The 22,027-nt window shown below is 54.2% G+C and overlaps 1 protein-coding gene and 2 non-coding genes across 3 annotated transcripts; 1 reads left to right on the forward strand and 2 right to left on the reverse strand.

Moving 5' to 3' along the window:
* Positions 1-2,641: 2,641 nt before the first annotated feature.
* On the reverse strand, positions 2,642-2,713 carry TRNAQ-CUG (transfer RNA glutamine (anticodon CUG)). Its single transcript has one exon. It is a non-coding gene; the product is annotated as a tRNA-Gln (tRNA).
* Positions 2,714-4,569: 1,856 nt separating this feature from the next.
* On the reverse strand, positions 4,570-4,643 carry TRNAT-AGU (transfer RNA threonine (anticodon AGU)). The gene has a single exon. It is a non-coding gene; the product is annotated as a tRNA-Thr (tRNA).
* An 11,620-nt stretch (positions 4,644-16,263) lies between these two features.
* On the forward strand, positions 16,264-22,027 carry LOC142005139 (C-signal-like). Its single transcript, XM_074982827.1, has 6 exons — positions 16,264-16,410; positions 17,241-17,292; positions 17,987-18,174; positions 19,883-20,041; positions 20,943-21,062; positions 21,914-22,027. Exons 1-6 carry the CDS (start codon positions 16,264-16,266, stop codon positions 22,025-22,027), a joined length of 780 nt encoding a protein of 259 aa, XP_074838928.1.

The following is a 22,027-nucleotide window of genomic DNA, read 5'->3' on the forward strand; positions in this document are numbered from 1 at the left end:
GTCGTGCTGCTTTTATTTCACCAGGAGGCTGGTAAAATACTGCAATGCTTTACCTAGAGAGGTGGTGCAATCTTCATCCCTAGAAGTTTTCCAGTCCTCGCTTGAACAGGCCCTGGCTGGGATGATTTAGTTGGGGTTGGTCCTGCTTTAGGCTGGGAGCTGGACTGGATGACCTCCTGAAGTCCCTCCAAGACCTAGGGTTCTATGATTCTTCCTCGAGTGTCCCTGTGGGTGCTCCACGATAGGTGTCGGGCTCGCCCCAGAGCCGCAGATAGGAAACTTTCCAGCAGTTTCTGCTGGACCGCGCATGCGCCGGCGCGCGCCGCTCCCTTGCGCACCCCCGGCCACGTGCGCGATCCGGTCCCTGCCAGTTCCTTCTTAACCGCCATCGGCTGCAGACGGAATCCGCCCAGGCTGTGGCCAGAGTCAGCGTACTTCGAGTTTTTAGTTAGATTGTTGGTTTCTTTTCTTGCAAAAAAAAAATAACAATAAAAATAATATAAGTAGAAAGATTAGTAAAAGAGAGGGAGGAGCGGAGACAACGAGGGGACATGAAGGCCAGTAGGCCTCCTGCCGCGGCAGGGTGGGGTCCGTGAGAGGGGAACAGACACAGAGACAGTGCTAAGTACCCTATTAACAACTTGAAAGATTCACCGCGATGTCCTGTTCAGGAGTCAAAAAGTGTGAATCCTGCCGCGAAGCTATGCCGGCCTCCGATGGGCATAGTCAATGCATTAGGTGCCAGGGGGAATCACAAGTTACCCAGAAGTGTTCCTTCTGTGCAAAGCTCACAGCCTTTCCCTTGATGCCATCAGAAATTTCTGAGCTACAATTCATCTGCAAATTCGACACCCTCAGGTCTGGCTTAAACAAAGACTGGGAATGGCTGGCTAAATACAGAAGCAGCTTCCCCTCCCTTGGTGTTCACACCTCCAGATCAACTGCTGGTAGTAAGCCTCATCCTTCCTGACTGAGCGAACCTTGTTATCCCCAGCCTTGCTCTGGCTTATTTATACCTGGCCCTGCAGATTTCCAAGACCAGCATCTGATGAAGTGAGTCTGCGCTCACGAAAGCTCATGCTCAAAACTTTTCTGTTAGTCCATAAGGTGCCACAGGACCCTTCGTTGCTGTTACCATGACCTCAGTGGCAGCTGGGGGAACCTAGGCCCATTCTCCCTCTGCTTCCAGCCCAGGAGGGACCCTACACGCAGCAGAACTGGGCTTTCCCCTCCCAGCTCTCACTGCTCCTCCCTGGACTGCTTCCTACGCCTCCCCCTTCACTTGGCTGGACTGGCTCTGAACCCTCAGCCACTCCAGTGTCACTCTGTGAATGTCTCATCCCTTTACTCTCCGGACCTCCTTCTGACCCATGGCAGTGGTGCTGGTGTTAGCCTGCCTCACTCATGGCTTGATTTAGGGGGCTCTGGGCCAATGCATGCAGCCAATGCAAGCCCAGCTTCCCCGGCACACTCACTGCCATGTGGTGTGTGCGCGCTCAGGGACAGGATTGGAGTCTGGGGTGTCAATGATATTAGTGTAAATGGTTGTAGAGGGACAGTGGAGCTGCACAGGCCAGAGCCCAGATGAGGCCAATTCTCTCTCCCTGTAGTCGGCTGCCCTACAGCACCCGAGGCAGAGGCCCAGGCCAGGCAGCTGCAGGGACATTAGCTCAGCACAGGTGCCCACTGAGTGTGTTTCTACGGGACAAGGTGAGCCCAGGGGAGGAGAAAACAAGTGCACAATAGCACAGGGGGCCTCTTTAAACAGCCACACCTGCCCCTCGGGTGTCCCCAGCCAGCCAAGGAGTGGCAGAAAGGTTCCTGGCAGTGCTCACCTTGGGATGTTTCAAAAGCCCAGGCACCACTCAGGTGAGGTGGCTGAGGGGAAAAGGAAAAGGATTGCGAATGTGTTGTACTCTGCACACTGCATTCAAATCCCATTATTGTTCGGCCTCTCTGCTTCCTTTCCTACTGACGTCTCTTCTGTGGCTCCTGCTTTGTGCACACCCCATCCCTGACCCTGCTGGGTTCCAGCTCCTCTGCTGGGCAGACTCCAAGCACAAGGTAACTGCATGAGGCTGGAGGGGGATGCTTTAATTTTCCATGGCAGGGCCCAACCTATCTCTGATGTCAGCTCAAAAGTGCCACACTCCCCCCTGCTAAGCAGGGCCCCAAACACACCTGGGGAGTGTGATGTCTCAGCCAGGCAGAGGGGAAAGGACAGCTGTGACTCAGCTGCAGACAGGGGCATAGGAATCTGCCTGGGAGGAAAGGCCCTTTCCCCAAGGCTGACTCAGGGGCTCTGGTTTCTCCCAGCTGCTGGGCTGGGCTGGGCTGGGCTGTGCAGAGCTGGGAAAGGGGCAGACATTTGCCCTGGGGAAATGAATGTGGCACTCCCCTCTCTCTGCCCTTGACAGCAATCCATCTATTTGCAGCACTGGCCACAGGTCCTGAATTCCTAAAAGGGCTGCTGTGTTCCAGAGACCCAACTTTTTGCAAGTATATTAGTGAACCAGCCCAAGAAGAGATGTAGCTCCAGGGGACCTCATTCATCAACCAAGAGGAAGTCGTCCTCACTCACATGCATAAAGAATCCCCCTTGATTTACAGATCAGGAAGAGATTTCCAGCCAACAACCAGAAGGCCCCACTGAGATTTGAACTCAGATCACAGGATTCAGAGTCCAAAGTGCTGCCCATTACACCATAGGACCTGCCATTTTTTTTTTATTCCTCAGCTCTTGTAACTCTTTTTAGGCTGGCACCCTGCAGTGCTTGCCACCCTCCAGCTGTTTCACCACTCAGGACACTGCTTCCTGCCCCATCTCTGCTGCTGTCCTCCCCCAGACATCAATCCCTGCCCTTCTTTCTGCTAATTCCAGAGAGACTAGACAGGTTCATTATTCTTTTAAAGTAACCAGCCTGGAGAGAACTAACGGAGAAGCAGAGACTAGAAAGGCTGGTGGTGATTGTCGAGGAATATCTGGGTGAGGGAGGATACAATAAGCCTGGCTCTGAATTCACACACATTTAAAAGTGCGCAGATACATCTGACTGAATGTGATACATTTTATAGACTCCCAGTGAGCACCTCTTTGTTCACATCACTCTCTAATGTCAGCTGAGGGAAGGGCTTGCTAGGGTTATGTGCATTGGCAGTAGCACATGTTGAGGGTTCATCTCCATATGACAAACACACATAGAATAGAAATGCAGAATGTGATGGGAAAGGGAGGTCTTTAGATTTGAACAAAAATCTCTTAAACTGTATTTACACAGTCTACCACTGAACTGTACCACCACACAAAGAGTGCCCCTTGGATTCCTTCATCTTCATCTTCAGCCCCCTGCAGGGCAAACACTGTTTCCCCCAGCTTCTGTCCCTTCCCCAGCTCACAGTGGTTTTACAAATGGGGTTTGATTAAACTTTGTCTGTCCATGCACATGCTACAGCTCATCCCCTGCTTCTGTGGCTTCTCCCACTAACAGAGCTACAGCCACTTAGAGAGACAGATTACCAGCATGTGTGGGGCAGCTCTCTCTCATCTGCTTGGAGCATCATCAATGATTACAAAAAGAACCTGCTGAAGGACACCCACCAATCAATCAGATGCGGCTGGGTTTGCAATCAGTGGCAGTAACTTCTGTATCTGGCACTTTTGATGATCCTGCAGCTTGCTTGGGGTTGCTGAATAAAGGAGCTTCTACTGTGCTAAAATGTCAGACCTAGTGACAATGTAAATCTGTTTTCAGAAGGAGGGTGCTGTGACCTGTTGGATAGTCCCCAGGAGAGTTCCAGTGAAATGTAACCCATTAGTCCATTAAGAGTTTGGACTTAAATACTGCAGTGATCAACTGATCATCTGATCATCAACTTTGTTCATGAAAGTTTAGGGGTGGTAAAGCCTGCACCCCCCCAACCCCTTATCTAATGAACCAGGAGCAAGCCTCTGGGAAAATCTGCCAAACAAGATAATGTTAGCATTAAGAGTTAACATTAACTGCAACTTCTTGAACCTGTCAGTGTCTGTTACTTCTTCCTCCAGAAGGATGGCAGCTGCCTCCTGCAGCTCTCTGAACTCTCCAGCACAGCCCAGTGGGGCTGCAAAGCAGGTGAGAGGCAGCCAGAAATATTTGGCCAGGCACCACTGGCTGCTGCTTTCCTAATCCCCATGTACCTGGGAGGTCCATGGCCAGGGGAGCCAGAAGAGCCTCTCTGGGACTTTTCTCCTAACTCGTTTGGGTTTTGTCAGTGTCAAACAAAGGGATGTGAGAAGAGAGTAACTCTCCCTCTCCTGCCCTGCCCCACCTGGAGAGGTTGCACCGTCACCCTCTGTGCACAGACAGCCCCAGAGCTGGAAGAATCAGATTCTGTTCTTGCAGGCAGAGGCACCACCTTCCCCACACCAGTTACAGTTGTGTTTTCCTGAGCGCTGCTCTGTACCTGGTTTCTTTCCATGGCTCCTCTACCATCAGCCTTCACCTTCCCCAGCAATGGCTGGGATTGCCAGGGGAGGGCTCTTCAGTTCCCCAGACACATGTGGGAAAATGTTGTCAAAGGCTTTCCATAAGGCACCACTGGGAGTTGAACCCAGGATCTCCTGTTTACTAGACAGGTGCTTTAGCCAGCTAAGCCACAGTGCCCCCCTTGTTTGTAATGTGGTTCCTGACAGAGAGGTATCTGTGTTAGTCTGTGTCTTCAACCAAAAAGCAGCCCTGCAGCACTTTGAAGGTTGCCAACCTAATTTATCAAGTGATGAACTTTCATGCAGCTGAAACACTGTGATGGATGCCCACAGCAACCCCTTCCCAATGCCCAGCACAGACATTGTGCCCGACGGAAGCTGGAGTTGCACCGAGAGGACAGTGAGGATGAGGGAACAAAAAGGCCCCTTTCACTTACTGTCCCCTCTGCCGTGTGTGGGTCGGACTCCACCAATCTGCCCTCCTCTCTCCCCACCTGCCCCAGTGCCAGGGTCCCACCAGCAGAGCCTGGAGTCCTGCCCCTCCTTTGCTCCCTCAGCCTGACTCCCCCCCTCACTTTCACTCTGTGCTCCCCACACCCTCCTTTCTCCCTGTTCACACCCCAGGGGTGGGGCGAGGAGGGCCCAGCTGTGGGGCAGAGTTTTCTCCTGTCTCTCACGGAGTGGGGGATGGGCTGCGCTGCCCCAGCTGGAGCTATTCAGGGTGAGCGTTTGGTGCGGTGTAACTAGAAGAATAAGATTTTGCCTTTCTGTCTCCTGCCCTTCAGTCCCACTTGTGACCCTCCACACAACCCCTTTGGTTTATTACCAGCCCAGTGCAAATCATTGTGCCCTGGGGGTGGGGCTGACTTCCCAGCTTTCCCTGTGTGAAACCTTTGAGCAGGGCCAGGGGTTTGGCAGCCAATCAATGGTCTCCCTTGGGCTCTTGGCTTTTCCAGGAGATCCCACCTACAGCCCGGTCCCAGACTCCTCTTACAGGGACCAGCTGCCCTTTGGACCCTCCACACGACAGTCCCTCACCTGCAGGCAGTGTGGAGCTGTGTAGATAAAACTGGCATTGGGAGCCCAGCTCGAAAGTGCCCTCAGGCCAAGTCTTTCAGTGTCCTTCACCCCGAGGAGAGGCGATATCTGCCCCTTCCCCACCCGCCTGGTGCTTGGGTGTCACCTCAGTCTGATGGTGCAGGAGTGGGGGTGCACAAGGGCTTGTGCACAGGAGACAGGAGGGTGGACACCCGGCTGGTGCTCCAGGAATGGAGGTCTAAGAGGATTCCCCCTGCCTTGTTGCTGGACCCCTCCTCTGCCGTCCTTAGGGCTGGCTCCTCGGGTGGGCCCTGGGGTGCTGGGCTGGCCTCCAGGATGGACTCCAGCTCCAAGACCTGCTGGGATTCCTCTGCTGCTGTTTCCAATGTACCCTGGGGGGAGCAGGTGTCTTGGGGCCCAGGATGGCCCTGAGCTCCCTGGAACAGGGGTAAGCGGTGGGGGCAGCCCCAGACTGGCTGGCCAAGTCCCGGGTCCAAGCATAACCCTTCCACAACTGCTTCACCTTGCTATGGACATGATCCGGCATGCAGGCAGGATGACTCCAGGTGGCCAGGCCCTCGGCCAGTCAGGTGAATGCTTCTGCTTTCCGCTCCATGCTCCCCATCACATGGAGCACGTCCTCCTCACCCCAGAGCCCCAACAGGTCTCAGAGCTCGACCTCCAACCAGGAGGTGTCCCACCTCTTTTTGTCCCCCGTTTGGCTGCTAGGGGTCCCTGGGTCCCCTCGGGGGGGCAGCCTGGGGGCACTCAGGGGGCTGGCTCAATGCCATGGTGCTGGGTGGTTGGGTCGAGGTCGGTGGAGGGCTTGCAGGGCTAGCATGTGCGTGTGCTGCTGCCTGCATGCTCTCAGCTTCCTGCCACAGGAAATCCGGGTCCGTGGTGCTTTAAGGGCTGCTGCGCGCAGTAATCATAGAGCTGCACAGGGGCTGGACAGCACATCTCAACCCCTCAGCTGATTGCTGCCATGGAGGACCCTGCTATTTCGAAGTAGCAGGATGTGGATCGTCTACAGATGCCCGACTTTGACGTTCAACATTGAAGTAGGGCGCGATTCCCATCTTTGGATGAGAATAGCAATTTCGACGTCTCGCCACCTAACTTCCATTTCAACGTCGAAATAACAGACGGTGCGTAGAATCACAACACACTATTTTGATGTTTTGCCAGTTACTTTGAAGTAGCCAGCTAGAGTAGACACACTCTGAGGGTGATAGAAATTTGAATTACTCCTCTCTAGAGCTGAGGACAAGAAGACACTTTTCCTGCCTAAGGCCAGGAGTTCAAAGGAGAAAGAGAGAAAGAGAGAGAGAGAGCAGAGCCTTCACTGGGCATCTCTTTGCATCATGATTCCAGCTAGTTCAAATCGCTATTTTGAAGCAGGGGCTTCGGAACAGGCTCCATTGTTTATAGATCATGAAAGTCAAAATAGCAGAGCAGTATTTCCAAATCCACGTTGTGTGTTACTGAGCTATATTGGAATCAGCTACTGTGGAATACCTCGTCTGCAATCGCTTATTCAGGAGTAAAGCCGCTGTGCAGACAAAGCCTTAAGGTCCCTTAGCAAGAGCCATGAGCAGTCATGGGGATGTTGTGGCCTCTGAAATGAGATTGGTGGATAAGAAAATATTCCTTCCGCAGAGGGATTTGCTCAAATGGTAGAGCGCTTGCTTTATAAGCAGGAAAAAGCGGGATCAATGCCCCCTTCTCCACAAGCACTTGTGTTTCTTTTCCAAGGCAGGGTCAGATGAGAAGCTAACCTTCTCTAGTGTCCACTTCTTCTTCCTACCCGACAGCCCCCTGTAAAAAGAGAAGCCCATTTGGGTTAGAAAGCTGCTGGACACCAGCCTCCTTGTCCTTACATATCGCTGTTTAAAACACAGGTTAACCTGGGGCATGTGCTATGATTACTTAATGTTTCAGATGTCACTGTTTCCTCATTTCTAGGGCACTGCCAGTCCTGACCACAGCCTCCCCAGTACAATGGTTTTTATACCCTTGTGTCATGGAGTGACACCACCTAATTTTCTAGCCCAGACCTGTCCAAAGAGTCAGCCCCCTTGGGAATTAAACTCCATAGGCTTCTCTGCCTCACAGGACCTAAATTCCAGCTGAGCTAAGCAGGCCCAGGTGGAGCTGACAGGAGTCAGGCCTGGACAGATAGCAAACCTTAACCAGAGGCAGGTGCCATGGCTTAGCTTCTTAAAACAGGTGCCTTGTAAAAATGACACCCTTGGTTCAACTCCCAGTGGTACCTGGCTGTGGGGCTTTTGGGGCACTGGTGTTTGCCAATCTCAGCAGATAGGACATTGGGTCATGTGGATGTTAGATATGACCCACAATGTGTGTTTTTTTGGTTTCCATGATGCTGACAGGGATTTGTTACAGAGCTGCCGACTCCTCAGTTCTCCTGTCTCCTCTCCAGAGCTCCAGGGTTCCTAGATTCAAGTCTGTTGCTGAGTAGTCATTGCATTACTTCAGGCTGGTCCCTAAGCATCACCAGCCACCCAGATGCTGGTGGGGTCAGGGGCATGGTGGTTGGGAGGTTGTTTGTGGCTGTCTGCAAGCCTGGGCTCTCCTCACCTTTGCAATTCTGTGTTTTTTAAGCCTCCACATGGAGTTGTCCGCATTAGCTGCCCCCTGCTGCAGGTGTCCCCAGGAGGGGAGCTGTGCTGGGCTGAAGCCTGCGACTCCTCCTCCCTCCTGCTTTCACCTGACTTGTCAGCCTGGCCTGAGCTGCTTTTGCATTTAGCACCAGGGAAACAAAGGACAAAGCAGAGTGGAAGTGCAAGGGCCAAACTTGTGGGCATGAGGTGAAGCGGTGAGAAAAGCAATGACTGAGAGTGTGCGCATGAATTTATCCACTTCGCTTCTCAGTCCTGGACTAATCTTGACCTTGAGAACATCCTCTGGTGAGGAGTTTCATTGGTTGAGTGTGAGTTGTGTAAAAAATGCTTCCTTTTGGTTCTGGTAGATCTGTTGCCTACTAATTTCATTCAGTGATGCTAGTTCTCATGTTGTAAGGAGTAAATAGTGTTTTCATCTTCATGGTCTTGTCGGGGTGGTGTATTCAGAACCCCTTTGTGTTTCTCAGGGCAGTGTAAACTAGCGGCCACAGTCAATACTCCAAATGCTCTCTGCAGGGCAGCGTAGCCTTATGGACAGAATCAAGACAGCAAGGCCCGTAATGGATCGGTCCTTGGAAGGGTGTATGGGGGTCACAATCATGGACCCCCATAGCAGGAAGCTGGTTTGTGGTTTAATCACATGGCTAAGCAAGTACAGCCGTCTCTCAAGCTCTGCCAGAATTGTGTTCCCACCACGATCACATAACTTGAATTTTGCATAAGTCAGGAGTCGGCTTTTCTCCCACAAGAAGGCCCGTTCTGCAGCCGGGAAGCAGCAGGAGCATCTGAGCTCCTGGAGCTCCTTTTGAAAGGTAAGTCCTGGGGTTGTGGGGGCAGCTGGGGCCGTGACAGGGTAGCAGCTTGGTGAAGCCGGGCTGGGTTAGAGCTGCTGATGGTATAGATGAGCCAGGGCTGTGCAGCCCTCCAGGGGACTGAGCTGGAGCTGCACATGGCTGGGGTGAGTCAGAGCTGCACAGTGGGTGGTGAGCCAGGGCCATGAAAAGGTTTGAACTGGGACTGCACCAGGCTGGGGGTGGTGATCCCGTACCAGGGGAGGGGGATTTGGAGTTGTGCTTAACTCACATTAATGTTACTCACACATTTCAAGGGACTCTTGTACACCCCCAAACCCTCCTGTGCGCTGGAAGAAATGGAGCTGTTGGAATTCTTTATTTCACATGATATCAGGCCGAGACCCTGTGATCTCTGGCCTGTGTAGATGTACTCTTTCCCCAGCTGTGATAGCTGAATGGTTTAGGCATTGCACTAAAAATCCCATAGGGTTTCCTTGTGCACATTCAAATCCTGCTCACAGCGAGGTGTGTCCTTTAGCCACACCCCTAACCAGGGTAATGCAGCTCCACACTCCTGAGACAGGCTACTCTCCTTACCCTCTACACCCCAGAGAAATCCCCTTTACCTTCCCAGCCAGGGCGGAGAAAGAACACGAGAACAGACATGCGGTGAGGTGCGGCGGCCTGGGATGTGCAGGGGTTTAGAGGAGATGCTCTGGGGCTTCCTTGTAGTTTTAAATTCTACCAAAACAAAAAGCAGTCAAGTAGCACTTTAAAGACTAGCAAAATAGTTTATTAGGTTAGCTTTCGTGGCACAGACCCACTTCTTCAGACCACAGCCAGACCAAAATTCTACCAGTGTGACTCAAACCTTTGGGCTTTTCTGCGCTTATAAACTATTCCATCTGGGGAAAACACGCAGTGGGACAAGTCCCTAAGCTGAAACCGTGATGGTATCTCCAGGGGAATGGGAAGGAAACACTTTCTTCTTTAGGAGTACAGATGAAAGACTGACCCAGCCCACTCTTTCAGAAGGGCTACGCCTACACTTGGAGAAATCTTTGAAATTGCCGTGCTAATGGCCATTTGGAAGATTACTTCTGAGGCACTGAAATGTATATTCAGCACCCCATTAACAAGCTGTCGGCTGCAGCACTTTGCAATTGCCAGTTCCTGCTCCCACGTGGCACCTCCAGAGGGGGGTCCTTTTCAAAAGCACCCCGCCATCTTTGAAATCCCCTTAGTCCATAGAAATAAGTCCAGGAAGCCAACCGTCAGTCCAGGTGATCCCCAAAGACCTGCTGCTATTAAGAACCACTGGACGTGCTCCTCGGGGGCACCCAGCCACGTTACCCCATCTGAATTTTGACACTTCTGGGGGCCTTGTTCTGGAGTCAGGCCCTTCTCACCTTTAAACCTGTTAAATATTGTTCCATTATTTCAGCAGCAGCAGGGCAGAGCTAGAGGAGTCGGTGCCTGTACTGGTGGCATTTGATCTCCCAATATTGGAATGCCTGGGGGCCACATAATAACCACAGGTAAGATTACCAGCATACAGTCAAGTGCACCACCCAGGCTGTGCCCGCCAGCACCTCCTTCTCGGCTGTGACTTCATTTGACTTAAACCCTTCTGCTCTGAGTGGCGTAGGTCATCTAGAAAAAAGTGGTAGGATCTGAGGGGCCAGCAGGCAGGAGCCCAAGAGAGTGGGCACAGGACAGCAGGGTGTGAGGGGACTCCTGGCTGGGCACAGGACAATGAGGAGAGAGTGACAGTCTGAGGGGAGGCCAGACTGGGGTGCAGGGTGGTAGGGGAGGTGCAGCAATCCTATTCCAGAGATCACAACAGTCCAGCAACTGCCTTTTTATTGTCCAGAAGGATCCCTTGTTTGCTTATGTCCCATAAGCTACCGAGCACAGTTGGTTAGAGGGTGCTTCTAACACTACTAAAGCCATTTCTTCAAGGGCCCTGTGTGTTGCCAGACAACACTTGGGTGTGTGTGGTTTCACGTTTGCCTTTCTTCCAACAAATCACCTGAATTTGGGGTTGTTGGTCTGAGGTGGAATAGCAGCTGACAAGTCTGTGGGTTTGCTGGTGGGAGTTCTGGCTGGCCAGTGGGGGTGGAAGAGTGGCTGTTGGGATTTCCCTTAGAAAGAAGGAAATCCCAGCTTGGGGTTGTTAGTGGCCTGGGTTCTGAGCAAAGGTCCCCTGGGCTGGTTTCTCTACATGTGCCCATGGCTTCTGTCCTATTACACACCATCCCTGCTTTCTCTGACACTGTTGAATGCTCCTGAGAAGAACGTTGTCAGCCTGTGCATGGTGTCTAGGTGGCAGCATCCTGATCCTTCCTTTTCTTTGTCTTCCTCAGCAAGGGGAGGAAAAAGAAGAGCCCACTTGCACCGGACATGAAGTAGACAACTGAGGAGAACTTGCTGAAGACTCCCTATTGTCCTCCTTTCTACCAGCTGAGCTATTGAAATGCAGCACTTACCCCTCTGCCCGCTCCTGTAGCCAGTTCAACCCACCCACGTGTTATGACAAGTGCCACCCAGGGGATGGCATTTCAGGAGAGAGGAAGAAGAATCCAGCTGAGATTCTGTGGGGCACTGGATATCACAGAAGTCCCCCCATTGAACTCAGCAAGAAACACAGCAACTCATTTCTATCCTGGCAGGGATATCTGCTTCTATGATTAGTCTGTGACTGAGCATTCCCTGCTCCTATGAGTTCCTGAAAGTGAGAACCTGCAATACCTTTCCACAAGAGAGGGAGCAGTTTTGTAATTAATGAACCAAAAACATCAGCCAACAGCCTTGGCCAGATAGACTGTGCTCTCTTCACTGGCTGCAACGGACAGAGAGGCCCAAAGAGAAACAGACCAAAAGGCTTGTAGGGAGCAAACTAAAGCTCTGATGGAAAGTGACTCCAGCATGTGACAGGGAACACAGCCAGAGACACAGAATCCCACCCAGCCCAGACCTGCTTTGGGTCACTCCAGGCCACAAGGGCTCACTGCCTGGGATACACTGAGTGCGGGAGCCAACTGGTGGGAGGGAGCTGATGACCTCACATCTGTAGGGCAGGTTAACTACATGTCCCTGAGCTCAGCCCATGCTGGAGGGAGCCGGGCAGCTTAAGCAGAACACAGTCTCAGATGGGGAGTAGATATGTGTTATTGGGGAAGGGATCCTGAGCGCTGCATCCCAGCCATGTGCTTTGTCCATGGTCCTGACTTCCTCACAAATCCAGCCTCCAGGTCAGAGCTGTTCCCGTTCCCTCCCAGGGGAGGGGAGATGGTCAAGGTGCTCTCTTGTGCCATTGCACATGGCTGAGCACAGAGATCCCCAAATCCCCTCAATGCTGGGAGCCAGGTTGCTGTTTGAATTCTGTATTGCCAATGACATTGTCTGATTATTGTCCAGTATCCATGATAACAAAACACTGAAGAACGTAGAGCTGTGATGAGTGAGTGGTTAAGGTGCTGCATTTGAAATCCAGTAGGGTTTGCCTGTGCAGGTTCAAATCCTGCTCACAGCAAAGCCTTTTACCCCCACCCAGGGCAATTCAGCCTGGCACACTCTGTGCGCGTGGCAAATGCAAGAGGCTGGGTCCCTTATCCTGTTTCACAAAGGCTGGCTGTTTCGGGGGAGAAATGCCACAGTTGTGATGTGGTTACTTCTCCAGACACAAGCTGGCTGCTGCCACCTGCTGTGAGCAAAGCTCCAGACAAGTAGGCGTCTCTCCCATGCCCTGCTCTGCTCTGCTTCTGCAATGCTGTCCTGCTGTGCTCTGTCTCTGCCTGCACCCGTCTGCTTCATCCCCCAGTGTCTGCTGGTGTCTGCCTCCACCCGTCCCTGCCCCACCTTCTCCCCCGGGGCCACCTCCTGCTCTCCTCAGGCAGGAAATAGTGGCAAGGGCCTGTCCCATGGCCCGAGTAGCCCCACTGACAGTTTAGGGCTGGGGGGAGCCTGAAGTGGGGCAGAGGAACCTCTAGGGGAGAGCCTGACAGCAGGGAGAGGCAGGTGCAAAGTGGACAGTGGGGGTTGTGGGGTGAACAGGGTAAAAGCTGGGATGTAGTTGGCTGAACTGTCTAAGATGGTGTCTTCTGGTCACAGCTGTCTGTGGAGATGGGAGTTCAAGCTGCTGGATGGGGAGGGGTGTGGGCCAGGCCAGTGAGTGGCTGAGGAAAGGGCAGGCCAGGCCCAGTGGAAAATATTGGGGTGACAAGGAGGTTCATAGTTGACTAAATTTTTCATCCCACTTGGTGCAATGCCAGAGTTGGGGGCTGCTGGTGTGGGAAGGTAGCACAGATTAGAAGGACCTCCCCCACTTTATTAACACAGCCTGTCCACTCTGATACCAGGTCAGATGTGACTTTCAGGGTCTGGCAAAGTGGGGTGTGAGGGCAGGAAGGTTTGGGCCACAGCAGTGGCCTCCCTCAGAGCAGCTGAGGTGAACACAACAGCAAGGCCCCTTTCGGTTTGGTCCATGGGAGGGCTTTGTACCAGTGGGGGATGCAGGCTGATTTCTGGGAGGTTCCTCTAATGCCAAGACTCTATCCCCACCACTTACTGATGGGAGCCCAGAGAGTCTCTGCTCATTGCAAAATGGCATAAGAAGCACAACATCTGCCTCCCGGAAAGGAGGGTTCAGCACAGCTTTTCTGTGTGGCCAATTGGATTCAGTGTTGGACTTCGGATGAGGCCATTGATAGTTCAAGTGCTGATATGGTCCTACTCGCTCTTTGCAGCCTTTGCCCACAGACTGCAACCTTCTCCTTGGCTGCTCTGAGCAATGGTTTGGCTCCAACTGGACTCTGGGAAGCAGTTGCTGGTCAGGCATGAGCCCTGGCTGCTCCCACTGAGCCATTACCTTTCTGGACTTGCCAAAGAAGAGGTGGGGCAATACAGGTTTGTGTGTGGAGCAGTTTCCCTCTTCCAAATGGTGCTTGTCCTTGTGCGGGAGGCAGCAGATTTAATTGCCCCTTTGGAGCTCTGGGGGTTTCTCTGCTTCTCACTAGAAGGGGAGAAACCTCTTGACGCCACATCTCCTGCCCCACTGCCACACTGAGTCCCATAAGCGGGAGCAGTGACAGAGCTGCGGAGAAGCTGGCTCTGCTTCCTAGTGGGTCTGGATCAGGTGAGGCTGGGGCTTGCCTGGACCCAGCCTCCCAAAGCACAAAGCACAAAGCCAGCCTCCCAGAAGCTCGCACTGCACCACACACCTCCCACATGAAGAGGCAGCAGGAGCACCACCCCAAGTGGAACCTGCCCTCCACAGCAGTTCCAGTGATTTTCTTTGCTCTCCATTTCCTCCCCAGTTCTGTTGGCCTGAAAGCTCTATTCCTTATAGCTTTATACTTTTCCAGCCAACAAAGCCCAGTGCAGGTTTGTCACGCTGCTGGTGGGGGAAGATGGTGGAGCTTCAGAGGGGCCCCGTCCCCCGAGTAAAACAGTGGCGAGCTCAATGGGAGGAGATGGGAGGAGGGTTTCAGCCATGGCAGTGGTCTCCCTTAGAGCAACTCAGGTGAACACAACAGCAAGGCCCCTTTGCCTTCATGAAAGGGGAGGGCTTTGAACCAATGGGGGATGCAGGCCAATTACTGGAAAGTTCCCCAAAAGGTGCATACTGGAGGAGGCATTCTGGTGGGCCTCACTTATAAAGCAGGAGGAAAAAGCGCTCACTCAGGTGCACCTGTGGATAAGGAAACCAAAACCCTGGACAAAGAGATTTCCAGCAAACCTCTGTGATACCAGGAGGTCTCACATTGATGTGAACTGAGATAGGAATATTCAGAGTTCTAAATGTAGATAAATAGAGGGATAGATAGCTGTCCATCACACCCTGAGACCTGCCATTTGAATCTTTTCTGGGCACCTGTGACTCTTGATAGTTTGGCGCCCTGCACTCCTTGACGAGCCAGATTCTCATGTGCACTTTCCGTCTGAGAAAGGTTGAGTTGCCTTTACAGAGAAACAAAACTCTCACCATCTTAAAGTGGTAAAGAGGGGCAGAGCTCAGGGGTGGAGCATTTGACTTCATCTGAATAGGTGCTCCATTTCAGGTGGTTTTCTTGAGGAAAATATATTTTCATCTCCATCTCCAGTACATTCGGGGTTTGCCCTGGATGTCTGAAATGGACTTCAACTCTTAAAATTTTCCTCTGCAAATGTCCCAGCACTGAGGAAATTTGTCCCTCAGCTGAGATCAGTTCCCATCCTGCAAGGCTCAGGTTTCTGTTCCCATCAAACACACAAGTGGTGGCTGAAGAAAGGACCAACACAGCAGAGAAAAGCCCCTGACAGTTCCCAGCTGCAGAGCACCATGCATTGGCCTAGAACACCCAAAGCAAGACATGAATGAGCCAGGTTAACCCCATCCCAACAGCCAGGGGTCAGGAAATTGCCTTGAGAATGAAAGAATGAGCAGTCCATGGAGTGACTCCTGCCCCAAAAGACTCATTTATGAGTCATTTATCATTTGCTGGGGCTCCCACAGAGGCCAGAGTGCAGAGAAGGAGGGGTTTCTTACCTGGAACACCAGCCTCGCATGTCCCTCTGCTGCTCAGATTGGCCACAAAAAAGAACCTTGATCCAGAACAAACACTGAGAGCAACAAAACACATGAAGAGTTTATTTGAGCTAATTCCCGTCTGGATAAGGAGATGTTCTGCCCCAGCCACCTCATTGTTGAGTCCATATGTCCCTGCAGCTCCCCTGACTCCTTTCCTAAGATGACACTTGTAAAACCAGTTCCAATCAGCTGGCTGGCTGAGCGGTTTTGACAGTCCTGATAATAACGTCACGGTGACGGTTTCAAGATCTAGGGGAGCCCTTGGGGCCTCTTGACGAAGTGGCTTGGCTGCTGTGGATGGGGAAGTTCCAGCTCGCACGGGGAGCTGTGCAAGTCCAGCCTTGTGGGAGGGCTGTGTGGGAATCCCTGCCTGCATCACAATGCCGCTGCCTGGGGCTGCTGGTGCCTGGCAGCCTGGCTTTGCACTGCCTGGTGGCCTCTGACCAGGTTCCAATGGCTGTGTCACCTACCTGGGCTCAGAGTTTCTCTCATCTACATGGGCTGGTGATATACACACAACAGGGGTGAACCAAAACGTCAGTAAGTAGTAACCAAACCAACCGACCCCCCGACCCAGGGAGGAGGGGGAACAAATAGACGAAAACCATTCCAGCTCTTCCTGTCTAGTCACATGATAGCAGCAGAGTTATTTCCCTGGAGGTATCGTTCGACAACCCCAGCTGTGGGTGCGCAGGGAAGTCAGGGCTCTAACTAGTGCAGCTCTCACCCAGCACAGGCAGGCGAGGGACCATGGCTGGCTTGAATCTCCGCAGTGTTCTGGTGACCGGGGCCAATCGAGGAATCGGTCTGGAACTCGTCAAGCAGCTTCTGGGGAACTCCAACCCACCGGAGTGGGTCTTTGCCACCTGCCGGGACCCGATGGGAGAGCGAATGCAGGTGAGAATGGGGTGAGGGGCATGGCTGGAAGGGGAAGGAGAAACTACCCAAAGGACTTCCAGTCTCTGAGCACTTGGTGCAGAGACCCACACAGCAGAGCAGGCAGTGACTGCAGATGCTGCTCCGGCTGGAAGGTGCAGAGCTGCCCAAATAGTTAGTCCAACCCCTCCCTTGTCTGCCACTGCCTCAGGCCCTCTCTCTTCTCACCTCTGCTCCCACACCCGGCCTGGGAAACTTCAGGCTCAGAGGAGCTTCTAGGTCACAGCACCAGCTCCTTCTGCAGCTGACAAAATCCCCACTCACAAGCAGCTCATGAGAGCTTGTGACACTGCCAGCCTTCATCTGCTGGGAGGGGACTCCCCTTACCACCCGTGGGGGAACTGCCCCCCACCACCTTCCTCCCACTCTCCATTGGTCTCCCTCCTGTCCAACTCCTAGACACGCCTGCTGCTCCCCCATGCCCTGCTCCTCCCCAGCATCCCCATTCCCAAAGGCTCAGCCGCTTCGCACAGTCACTGTGTCTGGCCTCGCTGTGGGACACACATTTGCAGAGGGCACCGAGGGAACACAGCTGGGCTGCTGATGGGGAAGTGATTTGTGTCCATGACTCCATCGCACTGAGTTAGATGATGGCATTGGAAATGCTCAGGGGAAATTAGGAGCCTCCTGCAGCCTCAGAACCCCAGGGCAGGACACTATGAGGAGGCTTTGCAGAGGAAAGCAGTAAGGCCTGAACTTGGTGCCAAGGGGCAGTGGGGATCTGGACTCTGCCCAGCCTGGCCCTGGGCGTGGGCCCAATGTCCATAACCATTAGCTTTATTCTTTCTCAGGAGTTGCAGAACCTGGAGGCCAAACATCCAAACCTGGTGACAGTTGCACTCGGTGGGTGTCCAGCCCCAGGCCCAGAGCTCCCCTCCCCTCTCCCTGCTACACGTTCTCCCTCTTTCATTACACATCCCCCTTCCCAAGCCCTCCTGATCCCCGTGGGGAGAACAGGACCAGAGACAATAATCGCTGAGAGCCCAATGACACCTGACCGAGCTCCAAAGGAGGAATGTACGAATGGATAGTCTGGAGCGTGGGTTGGAGCTCCAGAGGCTGGAAAGCCCCAGAGCCACCACGTGGCAGGACTCTCCTGTGAGAATCACACATGGGCAGCTCTGTCCAGCATTGCCACCTCTGGGATGGATCCCCACCTGTCCAGCTGGGGAATTCTCTCACCTCCAATGCATCACAAGCAATTCTAAATCATCCACTTCCTTTGTCTATGTAAGAGCAACGCCACACGAACGAACTAATCACCGACTCCAGCACACTCACATTTTCTAGGCTACTCAGATTGTCCAAGGAACTGATCATAATTGTCTCTCTGAACTGGCCTTTCCTCTTGTTGCTCCAGCACAGCTCCCCGTGCCTGGACCCAGCAGCAGTCCCCAACCCCCACCTCCTTTCCCCAACCCCTCTCCCACCTCTGAGCCCAATGGAAGAAGCCCTCTGGCCCAGGGGGCCGTGCTCTGGTGGGGGTGACATCGGAGAGGGGGAATCATGCTCTTGACCCCCTGCTCTGTCGCTGCAGATGTCACAGACCCAGCCAGCATCAAGGCGGCGGCAGCCAGAGTTGAGACACACCTGAAAGGCTCGGGGCTCAATCTGCTGATAAACAACGCTGGGATAGTGAAGTTGAACACGCTGGAGTCAGAGACACCAGAGGACATGGCCCTGGTGTACGCGACCAACGTGACGGGGCCCTTGCTGGTGAGCCAGGTAAGGGCCCTGACACAGAGCACATGGACAAATGCACCAGGGTTTGACAGTGCTTGGGCCAGGCGTCCTCCCTTCCCTGGGACTGGGTCACTGGATCAATGTGGGGCCTTGGCTGGTAGTACCACAGGCTTCAGGTGGATTATAGGACTTGAACCTCTCAGAAATGAAGACTCACCCCAGATCCCTGCATGGCCCTGGCTCTGCAGCGCACAGAGCTTCAATCCCTCACTTTTCACACCCAGAGCGTCAGTGCAAGGACAGTGCAATGCACGAGGCCCCAGCTACCTTTCATGAGAAACCTCTGTCTCCCCAACCCTGCCATTGTGTGTAGTGTTAAGTGGCCTCTCTCCATGCCCCCCAGCTGGGGCCCTGCCAGCAGAGGGGCGTCTGTCTCCCCTGGGTCTGAGTGTGGCTGCAGAGTGCATCTGTGAGATGGTCTATGGCTGCCCGGGCTGAGTCTCATGGACACAGGGCCACAGCCAGGAACTGGGGGGCCTGGGAACCGTGAGGACAGAAACGTGTCCTTTCTCCTTGACAAATAGTCCCCGGTGGGGTGAGCAGCAGGAAGGGGCTATCAGGGCTGGTTCCCTCCTTGAACAAAGGCACCGAGTGCTGGCGAGCATCTGCCTAAAGCCCCCGAACCCCCTGGGCAGCTTGTGATACCCACGAGCGGAGGGCTGGGTCCGAACACCGGCAGCTGCCTGGGTGCGCGAGAGGCCGCTGGTGCCTGCTCGACCCACGCCCTGCCCCCGCTCAGCCCCTTCCCCTGATGCCCGACCCACCCTGCACCCCCACTCCCGCTGCATCCCCACCCTGAGGGAATTTGTGAGTCACTTGCACGAGGAGCTGGCGCTAAATCGACAGCCTGAAGAATGAGCTTTCCCCTGGGTTCACTCCAAACCCTCCTCAGCGCCGGGTGCTCAGCAGTGATGCCCCCCAAGTAGGCTCACTGTGGCTGCCGAGCCCTGGTGAACCTGAGAATGGTGGTGCACAAGGGGCTGGGGGGCAGGACAGGCTCGGAGGGCTCCAGGCTGGGTAGGTCCGTCACTGGCCTGCGTGCAGAGAGCAAGGCTGGCGTAGGCCGGGGAGACAGGGCTTGTGTGGCCAGGGGCCGGGGGGCTCAGGCATCTGCTCTGCAGCTGGCACAGGTAAGTCAGCTTCACGCCAAGGGCAGGTGGTGAGGAGGTGCCTCAGAACAGGGGCAAGAGATGTGGGGAGGTTCTGTGCCTCTCCCCCCACACCCCGGCTCCTGGCTGAGCCAGATGCTGGAGCTGGATGGGCAACTCAGACGCTTTGCCCTGCCCAGGGGAGGCAGGTGTGGGAGCAGCACACAGCCTGAGTCCCTGAGCCTCGGGGCTCCTGGCCAGGACACAGGGTGGTCTCCACAGGTATCCACATGACTCTTACCCTGCCCTTTCTCTGGCTTTCAGCCTGGCCTGGGTAAAGCCTCATAGCTGAAGAGCTGCAGCTGAGCCATGTGGGCAGGCGTGGGGAACCGTAGGGACATGAAGGCAGGGACATGAGCTAGGGATCATTGTTGGCTCCTGCATGGGCATGAGGAGGGTCTGCAGCTCCACACACCTGCCTGCCTGGGGCTCCTGCTTCTGGTCTGCCTCGGGGCTGGGTGTCGGGGGAAGAGCGGAGACGCACCCCATTCTGGTGACCTGCCTCATGACTGCATTGCTACTCTGCTGTCCCCACTGCCCAGGCCTTCCTGCCCTTGCTGAAGCAGGCTGCCCAGGGAAGCCCCCAGACAGGGCTGAGCTGCAGCAAGGCGGCCATCGTCAACATCTCCAGCGAGGCTGGCTCCATCCAGAATGTCTGCGACTGGCATAAGGTCCAAATCATCTCCTATCGCTGCAGCAAGGTACAGGGCACACCCAGCAGGGCCTGACTGCTGCTTGGGTTTGCTCCTTCCAGAAATTCATCTCACTCGGTGCATTCCCCATGTTCCCCATCGTACTCCCACCACTCCAGCCTCCAGCACTGTGTTTGCTGGGTCCAGCTCTTCTTCAGCTGCCTGCAATTCCAGTCAGCTTCCCATCAGAGTTCCCATCTGGTGAGAAAGTTTCTGTTGTGCCTGTATCCTGGCAGAGAACTCCCCATGTAGAGATGGGCCAGGGATGGCTCAGCCCCGGTCTAGCCAGTCTTGGCACAGGGAAGGGCCACTGCAGAGCTGTTAATTCTACCCCTCCCAGGGTTGGACTTACCCCATTTCGAGACCATCCCCAGTTCAACTCAAGGGGGCCTAGTAAAACGGAATCCAAAGGAGAATCGATGTCACATTTCCACGTTCCCCTACCCACCCTGATCCTGCATAACCAAGAATTGCCTCAGCACGGCTCTCAGGTGTGTTCACCTCTCACAGCCCACTGGAAGCCTCTCAGCATCAGTGGCTCGTCAAAGTGCAGCTACCTCTGCATCTCTGTGTCTTGCTGCCCTTCTTGAGAGATTGCAGCTCACACTATTGTTTTCTTTTCACAGGTGTTTTCTAGAAGCTGAGTGCTTGGGGGGCCATCCAGGAGAAATTCAAATGCAGCCCAGCTGATTAGCAGCGCACCCGCAGCTGGCAGGGTATGTTTTTACTGGTGGTGCCCACACGCACATGCCTTGGTGTACATACAATTTATTCTGCACATGGAAAGATGAAATTAAAAGGAACGCTGCTCTCAGACCCTTGAACACCTGTGGGAGGGTGGGTCATTTCTTAGAGGGCTCACTTCCTCCCCCACATTCTGCTGTCTCTGCTCATGGCATCTCACCTGCAGGCTGCTCTCAACATGCTCCCCAAGTGCCAGGCCTTAGGGCATGGTGGAGATGGGATCCTGAGTGTCGCTGTCCATCCTGGCTGGGTGCAGACAGACATGGGGAGTTCCGGCTCCATCCAGGTAGGTGCCTCGCTGGGAGAGGCCAGTGGTAGCCAAGTGTTAGGAGCAGATGTTCATTGTAGGGGTAATGGCTGTGCTGGAACCCGTCCTTCTCTCCACCTCCGCCCTGCGTGGAGGGATCGTGTCCCACTCAGATGCCCTCAGGGATTCCATGCTGTGCTCTGGGCTTCCAACCTCCTGCTGCCGCTTGCTTGGTTCCTCAAGCTGCTGGCATCCCCGAGTGAAGGTGAGCAGAGCTGCTGCTGCTTTTGCTGTGGGGTTTTTATGGGCACCAGCTCACAGGTACTTGCATGCACTCATGTCTGTGCTCTCCACCCAGTATCTTCATGTACCCCAAAGCCCAACTCCTAGCCTGGACCCTGGACCACTTCTACTGCCCACTCTCCAGCCAAGAGCTAAAACCCACTCCAGCTCCCCAGCCCAGAGCCTGGACTCCCATCCTCACACCCACCCTCCAGTCCTGAGCACCTTCCACACCTGCAGCCCAAATCCCTAACTTCCAGCTTTTCCCTAAAGCCCAAACTCCCAGGCAGAGCCCTCACACTGCTGCACCCCAACCCTCTGTCCCAGCCCAGAGCCCCTCCCCCATTCACACCCCTTGACCACACTCCCACAGCATGAATTGTGTTACGTGCACCAGGGTGAAGGTCATGCATCACAACACAGCTGTGTTTTGCACACCCCTCTGCCTTGGGACACACAAGAAAATTCATGCCACTCAGGGGAGGGACAATTCAAGGGAACTCCAGCTGGGCCAAGGGCTCAACTTCGTCCTGTCTCTGGGCCCCTGGGGTCCTGGGATGCTCCCAAAGTCAGCTCCCCCACCTCACTCTGCTTCCCCCCACCCACAGGCCCCAGTGACGGTGGAGGCGAGTGTCAGAGGGATGCTGCACGTGCTCTCCACGCTCTGCGAGAAGGACAATGGAGGCTTTGTGAACTGGGAAGGGAAAGTTCTTCCTTGGTGA

Source organism: Carettochelys insculpta, chromosome 33 (assembly GCF_033958435.1).
Source record: "Carettochelys insculpta isolate YL-2023 chromosome 33, ASM3395843v1, whole genome shotgun sequence".
Taxonomy (NCBI): domain Eukaryota; kingdom Metazoa; phylum Chordata; order Testudines; family Carettochelyidae; genus Carettochelys; species Carettochelys insculpta.

Coding starts and splice junctions, on each gene's coding strand:
- LOC142005139 (XM_074982827.1), top strand. CDS start 16,264: ATGGCTGGCTTGAATCTCCGCAGTGTTCTGGTGACCGGGGCCAATCGA. Junction 16,411..17,240: donor CGATGGGAGAGCGAATGCAG/GTGAGAATGGGG, acceptor ATTCTTTCTCAG/GAGTTGCAGAACCTGGAGGC. Junction 18,175..19,882: donor GGCCCTTGCTGGTGAGCCAG/GTAAGGGCCCTG, acceptor CCCACTGCCCAG/GCCTTCCTGCCCTTGCTGAA.